The 19564-nt window shown below is 18.4% G+C and overlaps 7 protein-coding genes across 7 annotated transcripts; 6 read left to right on the top strand and 1 right to left on the bottom strand.

The window, feature by feature from the left end:
• Positions 1 to 1192: 1192 nt before the first annotated feature.
• On the top strand, positions 1193 to 2191 carry PRELSG_1023000 (conserved Plasmodium protein, unknown function; the record flags this gene model as incomplete). Its single annotated transcript, XM_028677160.1, has 1 exon — positions 1193 to 2191. The coding sequence occupies one exon, from the start codon at positions 1193 to 1195 to the stop codon at positions 2189 to 2191; it is 999 nt and encodes a 332-aa protein (XP_028533577.1).
• A 541-nt stretch (positions 2192 to 2732) lies between these two features.
• On the top strand, positions 2733 to 4797 carry AsnRS (asparagine--tRNA ligase, putative; the record flags this gene model as incomplete). The annotated part of the gene is made up of 2 exons (XM_028677159.1): positions 2733 to 3018; positions 3185 to 4797. The coding sequence occupies 2 exons, from the start codon at positions 2733 to 2735 to the stop codon at positions 4795 to 4797; spliced, it is 1899 nt and encodes a 632-aa protein (XP_028533576.1).
• A 274-nt stretch (positions 4798 to 5071) lies between these two features.
• Positions 5072 to 6974, bottom strand: PRELSG_1022800 (conserved Plasmodium protein, unknown function; the record flags this gene model as incomplete). Its single annotated transcript, XM_028677158.1, has 8 exons — positions 5072 to 5209; positions 5408 to 5679; positions 5837 to 5904; positions 5983 to 6150; positions 6225 to 6281; positions 6356 to 6406; positions 6491 to 6703; positions 6886 to 6974. The coding sequence occupies 8 exons, from the start codon at positions 6972 to 6974 to the stop codon at positions 5072 to 5074; spliced, it is 1056 nt and encodes a 351-aa protein (XP_028533575.1).
• A 1525-nt stretch (positions 6975 to 8499) lies between these two features.
• On the top strand, positions 8500 to 13210 carry PI4K (phosphatidylinositol 4-kinase, putative; the record flags this gene model as incomplete). The annotated part of the gene is made up of 4 exons (XM_028677157.1): positions 8500 to 12378; positions 12478 to 12793; positions 12865 to 12953; positions 13112 to 13210. The coding sequence occupies 4 exons, from the start codon at positions 8500 to 8502 to the stop codon at positions 13208 to 13210; spliced, it is 4383 nt and encodes a 1460-aa protein (XP_028533574.1).
• Positions 13211 to 13745: 535 nt separating this feature from the next.
• Positions 13746 to 14669, top strand: PRELSG_1022600 (conserved Plasmodium protein, unknown function; the record flags this gene model as incomplete). Its single annotated transcript, XM_028677155.1, has 1 exon — positions 13746 to 14669. The coding sequence occupies one exon, from the start codon at positions 13746 to 13748 to the stop codon at positions 14667 to 14669; it is 924 nt and encodes a 307-aa protein (XP_028533573.1).
• Positions 14670 to 15415: 746 nt separating this feature from the next.
• Positions 15416 to 18096, top strand: PRELSG_1022500 (conserved Plasmodium protein, unknown function; the record flags this gene model as incomplete). The annotated part of the gene is made up of 5 exons (XM_028677154.1): positions 15416 to 15539; positions 15695 to 16996; positions 17149 to 17459; positions 17537 to 17762; positions 17879 to 18096. 5 exons carry the CDS (start codon positions 15416 to 15418, stop codon positions 18094 to 18096), a joined length of 2181 nt encoding a protein of 726 aa, XP_028533572.1.
• A 94-nt stretch (positions 18097 to 18190) lies between these two features.
• PRELSG_1022400 (conserved Plasmodium protein, unknown function) lies at positions 18191 to 18483 on the top strand (the record flags this gene model as incomplete). The annotated part of the gene is made up of 2 exons (XM_028677153.1): positions 18191 to 18346; positions 18424 to 18483. 2 exons carry the CDS (start codon positions 18191 to 18193, stop codon positions 18481 to 18483), a joined length of 216 nt encoding a protein of 71 aa, XP_028533571.1.
• Positions 18484 to 19564: the final 1081 nt, after the last annotated feature.

Raw genomic sequence — 19564 nt, 5'->3', positions numbered from 1 at the left:
TTACCAAAAAAAATTTTAAGTCAAATGTTTTTCTTAATAATTAAATTTTAATTATATAAAATGAATTTTTTGAAAATTTTTTCATTCCTATTGAAGAATAAATGAGAAAATTAACAAATAGAAATAAACATTTTTTCTAGCAAAAACTTTATTGAGATGCTTATATACAGAACATTCTCTTTTTAACAACATATTTTCATTCATTTAAAAAAAAAAGAATTAAAGTATACATAAGTTTTTTTTTCTTATTGCTTTCATTAATAAAGTTATTTCTTTATGATATACAGAAAGTTTTAAGAATAAAACGATTTTCATAATAAAATTATTATATGAAAATAAGTAAATTATAATTCTAATAATTTTAATGTTATCTTTTAAACTTAAAATGTATATTACAATATTAAAAATATATATTTTGCTAATTTCTTTTTTTTTTTTTTTTTTTTTTGTAAGATAAATAACATGTATTAAATAAAAGACAACAAAAAATGCAACATGAAAAATATATCATTATTTAAAAAATAAAATAGTGTGCACTTAATATTTTTAGAAAAAAACAAAGTAAAAATTAAATAGTTATGAATTTAGAACTTAAGGATTATTTACAAAATTGTAAAATGTCTACTTTATATTTTTTAATTATCTTTTTTTTTTTAAAGTATGAAATGATCCTTTTTTATGAGGTTAACTTGCTATGAAAAAAAAAAAAAAGGAAAAAATAAATATTATTGAATATATTAATACAATCAAATACATAAAAAAATAATTATTCCTAAAAAGAAAAATTCAATACGCAAGTATCATTAATAAAAAATTTATATATTTTTTTTTTTTTTAAATGCAATTATTTCTTTTTTATTGAAATTTTTTTTTATAATGAAGTCTTTGTTAAATGTAATAATATTACCGTACTGAGTATATTATTATGCTAAATATATTATTATAATTTTATTTTCTAACTTGATAACAAAAACTTATTTGTTAAATAATATTGTAATTATATCACTAAGGTTTAAAATAGTTTTAAGTAACTTTTCATTTAAAAAAAGTTAATTTTAAAATGAGAAATTGATTAAAAATTTATAAAAAATTTAAAGCTGTCCATCACTAAAATAAAAAAAAAAAAAAAATATACACATAAATATATGTATATATTATATATATTATTAAAAAGTAATAAAAATTTTTAGAAATGGATGAAATTAAAATAATTTTTAGTGATGACTTAAAATTAAGTAAACACTATGAAGTTTTAAAATCATTTTTAAAAAGTGAAGAAGAAAATGATAAAAATGATATGAATTATAGTAATATGTTAAATTATGATAGTAAAGAAATACAAGAACCTTCGATATATTTTGATAGTGTATGCTTTATATATACAAATTTTTCTTATAAATCGCACTTTACTTTAATTAATGAAAAAAGAAAGGAAGAAAAGAATCTAATATATGAAGAAAATGATTCAATCCAGTCTGAAGAAGATATAAAGATTGATGAAAAATATTTTCTCTCTTTAATTTTAATAATAATTGATGAAAATTATTTAGAATATCAGTATGATAAAGAAAAAAATATAATCCATAAAATAAAAAAGTTACAAAAAGAATATAAAAATGTTAGAATTGTGTGCATATTTTTGGGAATAAGAGAAATTCTAAATAGAACAAACTTAAAAGAAAATTATAAATTTGAAAATATAAGCATAAATGAAAATATTATAATTAATAATAAAGATCTTGATAGTTTTATTGCGACATTATTAATACAATATCAAGTTGATTCAGTAGAATTAGATAATATAATTCATTTACATAAATACATTTTTAAATGTTGTAAATATTTATATCAATCGAAAATTAGAAAACCTAATTCTTATTTCAAAGTTAAACCAATAGGTATTAATCAATTTAAAAATCCCAATATAAATGAGAACAAAAATTATTCTACATGGTTATCTCAGTTAATGCAAATAAGTGGTGTATCTGAAGATATATCTAAAAAAATAGCTGAAGTTTTTAAAACACCTTTTGATTTGATTAAGCATTTCAAAAAAATAGGTGACGAAGAATGTTTAAAAGATATAGTTATAAATTCTTCTTATGGAGAAAGAAAATTAGGTAAAGCTCTATCAAAGAAAATTTATCGGGTTTTTTCTCCATATTCTAAGCCTGATAATTTTGTTTCTTAATATTCATACATAATATATAAAATTTCATAATTTTTTTTTTTTTTCCTTTTCCTTTTAATTCATCTTTTTATATTTGTTTTGTTTATTTTTTTCAAAACTTTGAATTTCATCTAATAGCACACATAAATGTATGTCAAATATTTTTTTTTTTTTGCATTTTTATTTGTTATTTATTTTAATTAATAATATGTTTTCCAGAAAAAAAAAAGGCTTTTTTCATGCTTAAGAATACAATTTTTAATTATTTTAAATAAAATATGTATTTTTTTTTTTTTTTTTTTTTGTTATTAATTTTATTTATCTATTTTTTTATTTAATAATTATCATTTTAATTAATACTGAGAGACAAATTATTTTTAAATAAGCAAAAAAAATTGTAATAATGTTTTTTTATTATTTTAATAATAAAGTATATTTATATTCATACTATCAATTAATAAATATATGAACTAAGGAACATAAATTATGAAAAAAGGAATAAAAAAGGAGTAAAGAATTTTATTTTATAACATTAATTTTTCTTAATTATGACAATTTTTTAATGAGAATCCATTTTATCAATATAATTCATTTATTTATACTTTTATTTTTATTAGTCAAATGTATTAAAAAAAAAATAGTAAATAGAAAAAATAACTTTGATTGTAAATTATTGAAGAAAAATAATATTATTTTGAACAAATGGAAAGGTAATAGGAAATCTATGAACTGCTTATTTTTTTTAAAGAATAATATTCAAATGCTCCCTTTATCTAATAGGAATATAAAAAATAACTTTTTCTTTCAGAAATTTAAATTAAAGAATTTTTTGTGTTCAACAAGAAATAGTAAAAAAAAAAAAAAAAATTTTCATAAAATTAAAAGGAAATTAATTTTTATATATATAGAACGTGTATGTATATATATATATATATATGTACAGTATTCTATTACTTTTATTAATTTTTTTTTTTCTTTATTAAATGTTTTTATTTATTTCTTAAAATTTCTTAGTTGAGAGAACTAAAATAAGAGATATATTTAAAATAGATATAAAAGATGAATCAAAAAAAAATCTTAAAATATGTGGATGGATTAAATCAGTTAGAACTGTAGGAAAAAATTGCTTTCTTTTTGTTGACATCAATGATGGCTCTTATTTTAAGAATTTACAAGTAATAATTGATGCAAATGTTTTAAATTATAATGAGATTTTAAAAACATCAACAGATGATGGTATAGAATGTGTAGGGGAATTAAAATCTTCAATTGGAAAAAATCAAAAAATAGAATTATGCGTTTATGATGCATCGAAAGATCATTATGTAAAGTTATTCAAAAACATAAACAATATAAATGAGCATAATTGTAATGAGAAGGAAAATAATAGTGAAGTAGATTGCAGTGTTAGCAATAATGATAATAATAAAAACTTCATTGTGAATAAAAATATTAATAATATAAAAGAGAATAATGAAAAAGAAGATTTAATTGAAAATAGTCAGAATAAAGATGACTATTATATGATATCTAAAAAATTCCATACAAAGAAATATTTGAGAAACTTTCCACATTTAAGAGCGAGAACAAAGTTATACAGTAGTGTATTCCGATTAAAATCTGACATAATTTTCGAAACTTTTAATTATTTTAGAAAAAAAAATTTCACTTATATTAATACTCCTATTTTAACAAGTAATGATTGCGAAGGGGCAGGAAAACTATTTTATGCAACCACCCTGCTTAATAAAGAAAATGAGAATAAAACAAATGCAGATAGTATCAATATAAAAAATGAAAATAACAATTATGAAAAAGATATTTTTCAAAAAGATTTTTTTAAAAAACCATGTTACTTAAATGTTTCAAGTCAATTGGCATTAGAGTGTATGTGCTGCTCTATTGGTGATGTGTTTACAATTAATCAATCATTCAGAGCAGAAAACTCCAACACTTTCAGGCATTTAAGTGAATTTCTTATGCTAGAAGTAGAAATTCCTTTTTCTAATTTGAATGATATTGTATCAGTATCTGAAGACTATATAAAAGAAATGATTAAATTCGCATTATACAAATCAGAAGAAATAGAATATTTAAATGAAAATCATGATAAAAATCTAAAAAAAAAGTTAGAAAATGTTTTAAACCAAAAATTTATTGTAATTACTTATGATGAAGCTGTGGATTTAATAAAAAAAAAAAATACATTTTCGGATTTATCATGGGGAACAGATTTATCCTTTGATCAGCAAAAATTTCTAACAAACAACTATTTCAAATCGCCTGTTGTCATAATAAATTATCCCAATAATATTAAACCATTTTATATGAAATTAAATAAAGATAAAAAAACAGTATCTTGTATGGACATTTTATTCCCTGATATAGGGGAAATTGTAGGAGGATCTGAAAGAGAAATTCATCTAAATACTCTAAAACAAAAAATGAATAATCACAAGTTAAATATGAAGCTATATGAGCCCTATTTACAACTAAGAAAATATGGTAATATTCCTCATTCTGGATTTGGTTTAGGTATAGATAGATTAATTATGTATATTTCATCAATTAATAATATAAAAGATATAGTTACATTTCCTAGATATCCAAATTTTCTCTTTATGTAAGAAATATTCATCTTTAAGGCATTCAACTTTTGTAAAGCAAAAAAAAATATATATATATATATATATTATATGTTAGTATTATAGTAAAAAAAAAAAAAAGTGAACATTATAAAAATAAAACATTTTTTAAGTTAAAAAAAAAAAAAAAGTGAAAATAGAAATAAAATATTTTTTAAGTTATAAAAAAAAAAAAAAAAGTGAAAATAGAAATAAAACATTTTTTAAGTTATAAAAAAAAAAAAAATTAATTTAAAATTTTTTTTAATAATTTGAATTATTGACTATTTTCAATAAATAGTCGTATATCTTTTAAGTCATTATCAATTGGATCTATTTTGAAGGAATGCAAACAAACCCATTCAGCATAACATATGCTTGCTTGTGTCAAAGTATTAATACATTCACCAATTAACTAAAAAAAAAAAAGTAACAAATAATAATAAACATATATTTTAATCATACTACTATTTATAAAAATATAATAAATAATTCAAAATATAATTAAGATTGTAGAAGCACAGTTTATATATTAATGTATTTCAATGAATATATATTAAAGAAAAAAAAAAATTAGAAAAAATTATATATTTGTATATAGTAATTTTAATACATTTTCAGAGGTCGTTTCAAATTTACGACATTGACGAATACAATCTTCACTTTTTTTTTTGAATTTATCAATCAATTCAGAGTTATTATTGCTTAAATCCAATAAATTATTTATCCTTTTCTCAAAATCAGATTTATTTATAATATCTACTAAATTTTCAGTGACATCTTTTAAATTATTATATTTTTCAAACACCTTTGTATTTATATTCTCAATTGTTTCAAAGAAGTCTTTTGTTAAGGCACATTCATTATACATCATTTCGTTTTCACCTAATAGTCAAAAATTAAAAATACAAAAAAAACTAATTTTATCATGGGACAAAGTAAAAATAAATACTTTTTATCAATTATATATCTTAAATTCATGTAGAATCTAGAGGAAAAAATTTCTTTTTATTTATTTTTCTTTTATATAAATGTGTGTAACCTAAAGGAAACTTATCTGATACATTTAATTCTTCATTATCTTTTTTACCTTTATCTTCATTCGTAGATCTTGAAAATTATTTAAAATAAAAATTATTTATTTTTATAAAAAAAAAAAAAAAAAAAAAATTATCTTAATATATTTACTTGAAATAATTTTGATGGCTTGATTCTTTTTCTTTAATCTCAAGATTTTCTTCATCTCCCATTTTTACTTTATTAATTTCATTTACAATTTCTAGATTATCATTTTCTTTATTTACATTAACTTCTACATAATTAATTTGTTCAGTCTCATAATATTCTACTTTCTGCCTTAAACTAATAATAAATTTTTATATTATTTTTACTTAAAGAAAAAAAAAAAAAAAATGGTTAAAATATTCTACTTGAAATCTTTTTCAAAACCGTATACATTTTCAGATATAGCATTTATATTGTCATTTCTTAAGAAAAGAAAGAAATTATGTATAAAAAAAAAAAAAAAAAAAAAATTAAAAAAAGGTAAAAATATTAATACTTATGCTCTTTTAAATCAGTTGTAATAGCATATGAGGCATTTATGCCATCTCTAAAATGGAAAAAAAAAAAAAAATAAATTAAATTTAAAATGATTTAATAAGAAAAATAATTCTATTAAAATAAAAACTATTACTCTAGATCTAAATTATTTAATTCCATTATGTTTAAATTATTTTTTTCAGTATCATTAATATTATTTAATTCAATATCGTTAATCATATTTTCTTCCATGTCACCATTTAATCTATTTATTTCAACGATATTTAAAGTATTTGATTCAAAGTTCACTGGATCAACGTAACATTTTCGTGATGAATAAAAGTTAAGATAGTCTTCTAATGATTCACTTTAATAAAAAAAAAAAAAAGGAAAATATATAAAGTATTATTTATATTACAACAATTGTTAACTTTTTTTACAACAAAAAAATATTTTTTTTAAAATGGACAGTAATAATAAAATTAAATATTTAAGTATCTTATGTTAGCTTAAACTTGCTTTTTAACAAACTTATTTCTTTTTATTTACTTTTTATTTAAACAGTCATTATTTGATTTAAAAGAAGACTGTTCACCTATATTTGTAGTTAGAAATGAAGTATTCAGTTCATGCCCCATATTTTTTTAATTTGCTTTTTATATATAGTCAAAAATTAACAAAAATTAATTGAATTCTAATTATTTAAAAAAAAAATAAATAAATAAAGCAGTTTACAATTGATGGAATATATATTATAAAAATAAATATTAATTTTACAAAAAAATTAAAAAAAAAAAAATAAAAAGATATTGACAAAACTAAAAATAATTGAAGGCCAATTAAAAAAAAAATAAAAGTATAATAAAAATGAAAAATATAAATCTTAAAAGTTATAAATAAAATGAGGGTTTTTTTTTTTTTATTTAAAAAAATAATAATTTGAATGGAAAATTGAGAATTCCGTTAGAAGAAACAAGATGTAGTGATAGTGTACATACCTGATTCGCATATTAATATGCTTATATTCATTTTTTAATAAAAATTAGAATATTATAATAAAATCAGAAAAAAAAAAGAGAAAAGAAGCATAACTTAAAAACAGAAATATTATTACATTCTAACTACTTTTTACTTATTTTTGATTTGAAAAATTTTACTATTTTTATAACTTTTCTCTTTTTTTCTATTTTGTAAGTAAAATTGAAAATAAAAAGTAATGCAAAAACTTTACAATTTAATAAAAGATTACTAAAGAATTACACACGAAAAAAAAAAAAAAGGTAAGAATATTTAAATTTAAATAAAATATAAAATTCTTTTATTCCTTACATTTTTTTTGAAGAATATTTTTAATATATAAAAAATAATCAGAAAGAGAATATTGTATATAATGGAAAATTTAACAATAAAAAAAGACAACAAATAAAAAATATATAAATTACAAATATTAAGGGAAAAAATAAAAGATAAAAAAAATAATAAAATAAAAACAATGAACAACTGTTTTTACAAAATATTTAATGAAAAATAAAAAAATAAAATAATCAACTATATCAAAAAAAACAAAAAATAGAAAAAAGTAAAATAAAAAAAAACATAACAAGTATAGAGAATAAATAAAAATAAAATCATATATATATATATATATATATATATATATATATATATATATATATATATATATATATAAACACCAACTAAACAGAACAAAAATAATAAAATCGAATCAAATAGAAGGAAAACAAAAGAAAGCATAAAAATACTATTTAAATAATTTAGAAAAAATAATTGTGTTTTCAACATGCTTTAATTATTAAGATTTAAAAAAAAAAAAAAAAATAGAATATTTTATAAAGTATAATTGTAGCAATTTTTTTTTTTTTTTTAATTTTCAATCCTATTTTTTTTTTTTTTTAGCTTCTAGGACGATGATTGTTAAATAATTCTTTTTTATTTTTAAATTTTTTATAATACAAAAAAAAAATTTTTTGATTATTAATATGTAAGATAATATGATTTCTTAAAGTAATTTTTAGTAATTTTAATTTAAAAGAAGAAAAATATATATATTATTTTTAAATAAATATCAGGGGTAAAATAAATTATTTATTGAAATTAAAGCGTTTTAATAACTCTATATATATTTTTTAACTTTTTTAAATAATGGATAATAAAAGTAACATTGAAAAAAATTTAAATGAAGAAAAAAAAAAAAAATTTCTTATTTCACAAGAAATGATAGATGAGGAGGAAAATAAAATAAATTCATTAAATAATGAACTAAAATATAAAAAAGTGTATAAACACAATTTTAATACACACATATATAAAGATGAATTAAATTATCTTCATTTAATAAATATAAAAGACGAAAATATTTTAAATGAAGAAAATAGAAATATTAATGAAAATATTGATAAAAATAACGAAAATTTTGATGAAATGTATAAAATTGTAGATAAAAAAGAACCATGTGATTTAAATTCTGATAGTAAGAATTATAGTAATTGTTATATAGAAAATGAAAAATGTGATAATACAAAAAATTATAAAGAGGAAAAAGAAAATAATAATAATAAAAACAAAAGTATAATTTATGATAAGCAGTATTCATATATGAATTTATCAGATAGCACTTTTTTAGAAAATAAGGAAAAATTAAAATCCTATGATTATGAAATATTGGAATCAAGCAATATGACTAATGAAAAAGAAAAAAAAACTATCAAAAAAACTAAAGCAGATTTTAGTAAAATTAATGAAGATGGAAAAATAGAAGAAAAAAATATATGTAATAGTAAGAATGATAACAATCACATAAGTAGCGATAATACCAATAATGATGATAGTATTAATTCAGGTGACACTAACAATAATAATATTAGTAACAACAATATTGATTATTCTAATAATAATAATCATAATAATAGTGATGATGATGGTAATAATAATAATGACGATAGTAATAATAATAATGACGATAGTAATAATAATAATGACGATAGTAATAATAATAATGAAGATACTGATAATAATAATAGTGACAACAATAAAAAAATAGGAATTATAACAAAAGAAAACTCAGAAATCGGAAAAGAAAAAAGAATAGATGAAATGAAACATAAATATGAGGAAGAAAACAAAATAAAAATTATAGAAATATATGAAAGAAAATTAGAAAATGAAGAAATTAAAAAAAATAAAGAATTGAAAAATAATAAAATTAAGATAAGAGAAAATATTTCAAAAATTTTTAAGGAATCACCATCAGCTAAACCAAAAATAATAAATGAAATAGGAAAAAAAGAAAATTATAACAGCATAAATGAAACAATAATGGTAGATAAAAATAATACTGATACAAATAATAATAATAACAATGATATAGAAAAAAAAAAAATAAAAATGAATAAAAATACACTAAAGGAAGGTAGTTTGCTACGATTATTTCGTTGTGAATATTTTGATACACATTTGCATATAAGATATTTATATGATAGAAAAGAAGTCGGTGTGCATGAATACCTAGTTAATTCTTTATACACCCAAAGAAAATACGAAGATATATTATTTTACTTACCTCAATTAAGTCAAATATCACTAGTCAGATATGAAACTTCATCTCTTTATCGTTTTTTATTAGATAAAGCAAGTAAATCAATGCATTTTGCCTTAAAACTGTGTTGGTTATATCATTCTATTGTTGAAGATAATTCAAGTAAATATAAAGATTTAGCACAAAAAATGATTCAAGAAATTGAAATGGCTGTCGTTAATTGTAAACCCTTGAATAATGAATGTAAAAGTTTTAAAGAAGATAAGCAATCCTATCTACTTGATTTAGCTTACCCTCTTTTATTCAAAAGAAAATTCATTTTAAGAAAAATAAAAACTAACGAAAAATTTAAAAAAATGAAAATACATAATAGAAGTTGTAAACATTTGTATCATTCACTAAATTTAAAAGATTTCATTGAAAACAATCCTTATGAAAATAATATAACTTCAATCCTACCTACTCATAAAGACTATGATAATAGCCAAAATAATAATAGTAAAGAAAAAGAAAATTTGAAAAAAACTAGTATGTATAACTATGATTTGAATAATTCTAAAAGGGGACATGAGGAGAAATTAGAAAAGGAAGAAGAAAGAAAAGAAGAAATAGAGGAGAAAGAAAAAGTTGAAAATACAAGAAAAGTGAAAGAAAAAAATAATACATTGCCTAAATTACCTTCTTGCTATATTATAAACTCAGGTTCTTTATCTATAGCTAGAGCAAAAGTAAAATTGCCTAGTACTTATTCGAAATTAGGTAATCCTTTAAGCTTATCTAAATTTTCTCTTCCAGATTTAAATTATAGTTTTGATATGATTGAAGAATTACAACAATTTTTCATGAAGCAAAGAAGATGTGATTATTTTAGTTTATTGAATAACTTCGTTAATTTAATTATTTCAGTTTCTAATTTATTATCTTCAGAGCCTGATATAGACCTAAGAAATGAACTATTGAAAAGATTTATTTATTCACTAAATAGTTGGATGAATATGAGAAGGTGCATTGTTGCCTCATGTGAAAATACTTTTGCTATGACTGGTTTATGTATACCATTAGAAAGTCTATCAACTAATAAAAAAAACGAAAATAATTTTAGTTATAATAATTTACAAATATTACATTTTAATCATGAAGAATGTAAAATATTTTTCTCTAAAAAAAGAGCACCTTATTTATTAGTTTTTGAAGTTGCTGATTTAGATGAAGATATTAGTGATATTCCTGATCATATTTTTTATACTAAAAATAGTATGCTTATAGAGAAAAATAATAAAAATAATGAAACAGGAAGAGAAGCAAACAAAACGGAAGAATTATATAAAAAAAATCATGTTTTATCAAAAAATTTTTGTTGCTCTAAAAGTTACGGTGTTTATTTAGATAATGGCACTTCTTATGATTATGAAAAAAGAAAAAATTTAGAAGATAAAAAAAAAAAAAAGTATACAAAAGAAAATATTCAAAATAATCAAGAGAAAGAAAAAAAAAAAAAAAATATATTAGATTTAAATGTATTAAAAATGGAAGATTTATATGTGTATAATTGTATTGTTAATGATTTAAGAAGAGAAAATTTGATATCTTTTAATAATAAACAAGATAAAAATTTATCTCTTATAAAAAAATGTATTGGATTAAAAGTAGATGAAGACGAAGAGGAAGAAAAAAAAAATCTTCAAACAACAAATGAAGATATATCAACAACTATGTGTACAAAAAAAAATCAGATAATAAATTCAAGATCTGTATCTATGCCAAATTATTTAAATAATAGTTCAACAAAAGTTGATTCTAATTATAAAGATGATACTAATAATGTAAAACCATTGAAAGAAAATACAAACAGCGGCTTAGATGATATTTTAATCGAAAAAAATATAGAAACAATTGAAACATATGAAGAGTTAAAAAGAAAAAGCAAAGATAAAAATTTTATTGATTATAATAGCAGTATGGATAGCTCAAACAATAATTCTAAAGAACAAAAAGAAGATAATAGTAGTGCTGTGAAAAATAATAATTCTATGGAGTGTCCTAATAATTTACTAGATATCAATGAATATTTCAAACCTGAAAATTATTTAAATGAAGAATTCAAAAAAAAAAATTGTAGAGTAATAAAAAGATTATTATGGGGAGAATTATTTGAAGAAAAAAAAAAAAAAATTAGAAAAGTTTCACCTTATGGAAAATTGAAATCCTGGGATCTCAAGTGTGTAATAGTCAAAGGTGGAGATGATTTAAGACAAGAATTATTAGCTTCACAATTAATCAGACAATTCAAAATTATTTTTGATAATGCTGGTTTACCATTGTGGTTACGACCGTATGAAATTTTAGTTACTGGATCTAATTCAGGAATAATTGAATATGTAAATGATACTTGTTCAGTTGATTCATTAAAAAGAAAATTTTCAACAGATAATATTTCAACAATTTTTAATATAGTTTTTGCAGATTATATATTTGAAGCTAAAAAGGTAAATATGTATACTATTTCTACAATGTTCATTATTTTATTTATCTATCAACATATTAGTTTATATATATAAATGTTCATAATATTTTTTCTTTTTTAGAACTTTATTGAAAGTCATGCTGCATATTCATTAATATCTTATTTACTTCAAGTAAAGGATAGGCATAATGGAAATATGCTCTTAGATTCTGATGGTCATTTAATTCATATTGATTACGGATTTATGTTAACAAACTCTCCAGGTAATGTTAATTTTGAAACATCTCCCTTCAAATTAACTCAAGAATATTTAGATATAATGGATGGAGAAAAATCAGATAACTATGAATATTTTAGGAGACTTATTGTTAGTGGGTTTTTAGAAGCTCGTAAGCATTCAGACGAAATTATCCTTTTTGTTGAATTAATGATGCCAGGTTAATTTTATCTTTAATATATTTTTGTAATCTTATTTTTACAATTTTTTTTTTTTTTTTTTCCCTTTCAGCGTTAAAAATACCATGCTTTGCAAACGGTGCTCAATTTTGTATAGATTCTTTAAAAGAACGATTTATGACTAATTTGACGGTCGATGTGGTATAAATTAATAGACATATATATATTTGAAAATGCTGTGAATTATATTAAAAATTTTACATATGGCATTCTTTTATACATACAGTATTAATTATATGCTTATTTAATATAATATTCTTTCAATATAATACTTTCCATTTTTTTTTCTTTTTTTTTAGTGTATTCAAAGAGTAAATGCATTAATAGAAGCATCTGTTAACAATTTCAGAAGCGTCCAGTATGATTATTTCCAAAGAATAACAAATGGAATTATGTAAAATTTTATATAAAAAAAAAATTTCAAAAAAAAATTATTTTAAAAATATTTCATTTTTTTTTAAAGAAAATTAAAATGTTTATTTAATTATACCATTAGCTATTTTTATGATTTTAATAAACTTAATTATTAATTATCATTATTCCACTATTGCTAAAATTTATCTTTTGTTTGCTTTTTATATATTTATTTCATTTCATTTATACTTTATTATATTTTATTTTTGCTATATACGTAATTCTTATTAATTTATCTTTTTTTTTTTAAAAAATATACACATTTACTTTTTTAGTTTGTATACATAATAATATTTTTATTAATTAACAGTTATATTTTTATGTAATTTTTTTTTTTTTTTTTTTCTTGTCACATTTTTAATTGTTGTGAAATATTCTCATTAAATGAAATAAAAAAAAAAAAAAAATTTATTTTTAAAAAAAAAAATTAAGGAATCGAAGAAATTAAATATGAAAACTTTTCACAACTTTAACGTAAACTTATAAAAGTTTATTTTTTGAAGTTTAAAAAAAAAAAAAATGTCAGATAATGAAACAACTCACGAAAAAAAATATACAAATAAAAAAATTGACGAACTTTATATACAGAATGAAATAGATAAATTAAATGTTGATACATTAATCCAGCCAGAACAAAATAATGCTTTAAAAAAAGTAATAAAAACTGATAGAAAAATTGTCTTAAATCTCGATGAAAAAATTAGTAAATTACAAAAATGTTGTCAATATGGTAAACAAATATCTAAAATTATAAATTTTAAAGCAGAAGGTTTAAGTACTATTTCATTAAAAGAAAAATTAAAATTAATTTTAGAAACATTTAATGAAAATTTTTGTGATTATAATACTATAAATAATAATAATACTTTAAATTTTAAAAAAATATCCAAATATTTTAGTATAAAAACATTTTCTTTTTGCTCTTTAAATTATGATACAATACCTTTAAATTTATTTATGAATGATGTAAATTCATTCAATTTGGAAACAAAAGAAAAAAAAGCTTATAACAGAGGAAAAATTTTTAATAATAATTATAAAAAATTAAAAGAATATGAATATGAAAAAGAACCCGAAATAAAACTAGAAACTTATGATCAATCAATGAAACTAAAAGAAAAATTAAAAGAACTTGAAAAAAATCAAAAAAATGTAAATTTTTTAAATTTTATTATTGATTGTGATCCAGTAAATGGATATAATGAAACTACTTTTCGATTATTTTTAATTACACTACTAGTTTCAAAAGGGCATGTAGAATTTTATAAAGATATAAATAATAATTTATGTATTAAATCTAGCAATATTTTTGAACAAGAAAATAACGATCAATTTTTATATGATGAAAATAAGCAAATAAAAAAAAAAAATCAAGCTATGTTAACATCTTGGTCTTATCATAAATGGGAACAATTAACAAAACAGTTAAAAAATGTTACATAAATACTCAAATATAAAATATATATATATATATATAAATATATGGAAATATAGAAATATAGAAAAATATACAATTATATAAATATTAGAAATAGAAATTTTTTATAAGAAATTTTTTTTTTAATTTAGTATCTTCAAAAAAATTTTATGATTAGAATTCATATTTCTTTTTTTTTTTTTTGTGAAATTAAAATAAGCAATTGTTCAATTTATTCTTTTATATTTTTTCAAATTCTCTAATTATATATATAAATATTTATATTTCTTAAAACTTTCTGTAATTTTAGAAATTTAGATTTTTTTTTTATGTTTTAATAAAATATATATACTTGTGTATTTTTTTTTTTTTTTTATGGAATATGTTCTTAAATTTAAGACAAAGTATTAGCAAAAAAAATGGGGTTTCTATATTGAATATAAAAAAAATTAAAGAGAAATTTTTAATATTAAACAAAAAATATATAATTGTAGATTATAGAAAAATACTTTATAATTTTATTTCTTTTTTTGTATAATCACAAATATATTATATAAATTTAATAGAATTAAAAATAAAAATCTATAAAAGATTGAATAGAATTTTAAAAATATAGTAAAAGAATAAGTAATATAGAAATCCTTTTTAATATAATTGAAGAAAAGCTTTATATTATTCGATTTTAAAAAAATATAAAAAAAGTGATCTCAGGTTAAAAGGCTTTATAAAAGTTAATATTAATTTATTATACACTCAAAGATATCTTTTCAAAATGGAAGACAAAATAAAAACTAAAAATGAAGAAAATTTAGAATATATAAAAAAATATATTGGATATGCTTTGGCTAAATCACTATTAATGACAATGAAAACAGACAGTGATAGTAAACTTTATAGTATTTTTTTATATAGCTCCATATATATTTTTGTGTTTATTAAAAAATTATTTTACTTTATTTTTTTGTTATTCTATCAAATATTTAATTATTTTAATTTATACATGTATTTATATTTTCTTTTTTTTTGTATTTTAAAAAATTTTTTTATTAAGATCCTTTAATTCTCATAAGTAAACATTTGAAGAATTTTGCCTCTTTTAATGAACAAAAAAACAAGAAAAAGAAAATTCTAATAAAAAAATTACATTCTAATAATATAAAAATACATGATGAAATACATAAAAATTTTAGTAAAAAAGTGGTAAAAGATTTATATAATTTTACTAGCAATGAAAAGAACATTGAATATGAAAATTTTACTATATTAATAAATTTAATTAAAGATATATTTAATATAGAAAATGCATATATAGGTAAAGTATACGAAATAAAAGATAATAAAAGAAATGTAACTACTCTAAAATTTATCTATACCAGTGAAAATTGTGATATAAAAAATGTATTATTGGATGAAAAAGAAATTAATAATATCTTCTTATCTGCTGAACAACAAAAAGAAGACTTCCTCTTTGAGAAAAATTTTCTTTTTCCAAATATCATAGAAGGGAAATTTTTCTATGAAACATTAAATTGCAATTTATTCCCTAACATTAACCCTTTATATGAAAATAAAAGTTATTTAAATAGAATACAACATAAAAAATTTGCAAAAGATAAAAAAATATTCGAAGATGAACATAATAATAAAGAAGGTATTTATAAAAATGATGATTTAGAAGATCGTCGATCTGAGAGTAACATTAGAGAAGGAAATGAAAAGTATAATGAAAATAAAGAAAAAGATAATGAAAATGGCGAAGATGATGAAGATGATGAAAATGATAAAGATGAAAAAAATAAAAGTGAAAATGAAAATGATGAAGATGAAGATGAAGATGAAGATGAAGACGACGAAGATGAAGACGAAAAAGATGATGGAAATAAAAAAGATGCAAATAAAAATGATGAAGAATGTAAAAAAGATGAAGTTAATGAAAACGATGAAGATAATGAAAATAAGAGTAATAATAAAGATAATGACCATGAATATGATAATGAAAATGGTGAAATTAATGAAAATGAAAATGATGAGAATGATCAAAAAGAAGTAATGGATAGATATGAGGAAAAAGAAATAAAATTTGGAAATGAAAAAGAAAATTATGAAAACTATTTACTTGAAATTCTAAATTTGAATCTCACATATAAGTGTATATATATTTATGAAATAATGGAAAGACCAGATATATTTTTATATTCTTATATGAAGCCTGGAGACTTTTTTTGCATTCCTATAATTTATTATACTTTCTACAATTTTCATTTTTTGAGTAAATTATACTCATTTAAAAAATGCCTTTTTTTTAATTCGAAGTACATAGATAATCAAAATTGCAAAGATAATTCTTTAAATGGTAAGTATATATATGCAAAAAAATAAAATATTTTAATATGAAAAATAGAATTTCATTCTTTTAATTTAAATTGATATAATTTATATTTTATTTAATTTAATTTGTTTTGTCCTTTTTTTTTTTTTTTTTTTTTTTTGATGTATTTTGTTAAGAATATAACAAAAACAAAGAGTTATTTTCAAAGAATAAAAATGATGATAAAATGTTAGACGAAGACAATCAAAAAGATATAGAAAAAAAAAATGAAAAATTGAAGGAAAAAATAACTATTGAAGAAAGAAAAAAATGGATAAGACCAAAATTTGATTTTAAAAATGGAAAAAAAATAGAAATTTGTCTATGCTTAGATAACAGAGGAAGTATAAATAAGATAAATAAAAATCAAATTAATAATCTTATAAATTTTTCTTATTTTCTAATTACTCGGATTTTTTTATCTGAGAAAAAATGCATTGAAGAACAAGTTAGATAATATACATAATAAAATTCTCTTGTATTATTAGAAAAGATAAAGCAAAATTTTCTTTTTTATGTATTTAGGTTGACTATATGATTGAATGTGAATATGGAAAAGAAAAAATTCTCATAGAAAAGTTACATAGCAAAATGGAAGACAATAATTATGAATATATTATAAATAAATATAAAAATAAATTAACAGATCATTATTATTTTAACAAATCACACGATTTAATTAAATATATTTGCATACTCCTTTGGATACAAACAAAAATTTTAAAACATCAACAAAAAATTTTTGATATTAGTATAACAAATTAAAGAAATAGTATTAATTTTTTTTATTTACAATTAAATTTAACAAAATAAAATAAAATAAAAACACATAAATAAAAAATATTACAAAAATATTTTTTATTTTAGGAAAAATAAAGATTGAATGTAACAAAACATTTTTAATGGCTTTATTTAGTTGCTATATAATACTAGAATATGATTATTCTTATTTTGCATTTTCAAATGATATACTGGATTATGAATGGAGAAAATTAATTTTACATATAAATCAGAAATTTCTAGATAAACTAATATCATTTAATCCCATTATATTTTTTCAAGGTTATTATACAAATAATTTATAGTAGTCTTATATAAAATCGCAAATACATATAATATTAAAATAAAATAACATTCATATAATATTTATAAACTATTTACGATATTTATTCTCAAATAATGATTATTTTTAATAATTTCAAAGAAAGAGAAATAGATAAATTACATGAGATAAATCATTTGATAAATATCTTATCATTGACAAATAAAAATTATCCACCTCAAATGGAGAATATTACTACATATGGGATAACTTTATTAAACTTTTTTTATCATGTAATAAGAAAACAATATATATATATATATATATTTCATTACATATTATATATATATATATATATATATATCTGTAGATAACGGTTAATATTCTAAATGAAGTTATAAAGATTAAAGAAAGCGAAGTTATTTTATAAAATAACAGTGTACAATGTAATAAAAAAAAATAAATTTATTAAAAATTAACACATAATAATTAGCTTTAACGTATTCAAAGTTAATAGAAACTGTTTCTTTTATTTTTAATGGTAATGCTAATAAATATTTTTTCCTTTTTTTTTTCTTTTCTATATTTTTATATCTTTTAAATTTTATACAATCAGTGGATTATTACAATCTATAATTTCCCCTATTCAAATACATATATATTTTTTTTTTTTCTAATGTTTCTAAAAAAAATATATTAAATGAATGATACAAAAAAATGTTTTTTAATTTTTTATGTTCTGTTTATTTTCTAAAAAATTTATTAGGACAATATAAAGTCGCATTTATAAAAGAAAAAATTTGAAAAATTTACTTTTTTTAAATAAAATTATTTTTAATATAAAAAATAATTTTAGGAAAAAATAGTTATTCTTATTTCCTTCATTTTTTAATCATGTAAGCTTTGAAAATATATATATATATATATATATATATATATATATATATATATATATATATACTAACACATTTAAAAAAAAAATATTGATAGAGAATTCATTTATATATTTTCTGCTTAAATACTAAAATCATAGTCAAATTTTTTTTTTTTACTTAATAATTTACAACATCATTAAAAAAAAAGAAAGTGCTGAATTGAAGAAAAAAAGAATTTATAAGCACCAGAAGCGTAGTATCAATTAAAAATATCATATATAAACTAAAAAACGAAATCATATATATATATATATATATATATATATATATATACATTCTCTACAAATGAAAAATTTAATTAAAAAAAATGTGTAAAATTCACTTATCTATATGAATAAAAATATATATATTTCATAAAAAAAAATTTTCATTTATTTTAATTTTTTTATTATACTCATTTAAATAAAGTATAAATACTTTATCTAAGAATAAAAAAAAAATTAGACATTGTTATCTTAGAATAAACAACATTAATTTCAATAACAATAAAAAATGTACCATATTTAAAAATATATTAAAATGTATATATATATATATATATATTGACAAGTAAAAATAAAAATAGAAAAAGACATT

Source organism: Plasmodium relictum (assembly GCF_900005765.1).
Source record: "Plasmodium relictum strain SGS1 genome assembly, chromosome: 10".
NCBI lineage: Eukaryota > Apicomplexa > Aconoidasida > Haemosporida > Plasmodiidae > Plasmodium > Plasmodium relictum.
This window is presented reverse-complemented; position numbering and strand designations above follow the sequence as displayed.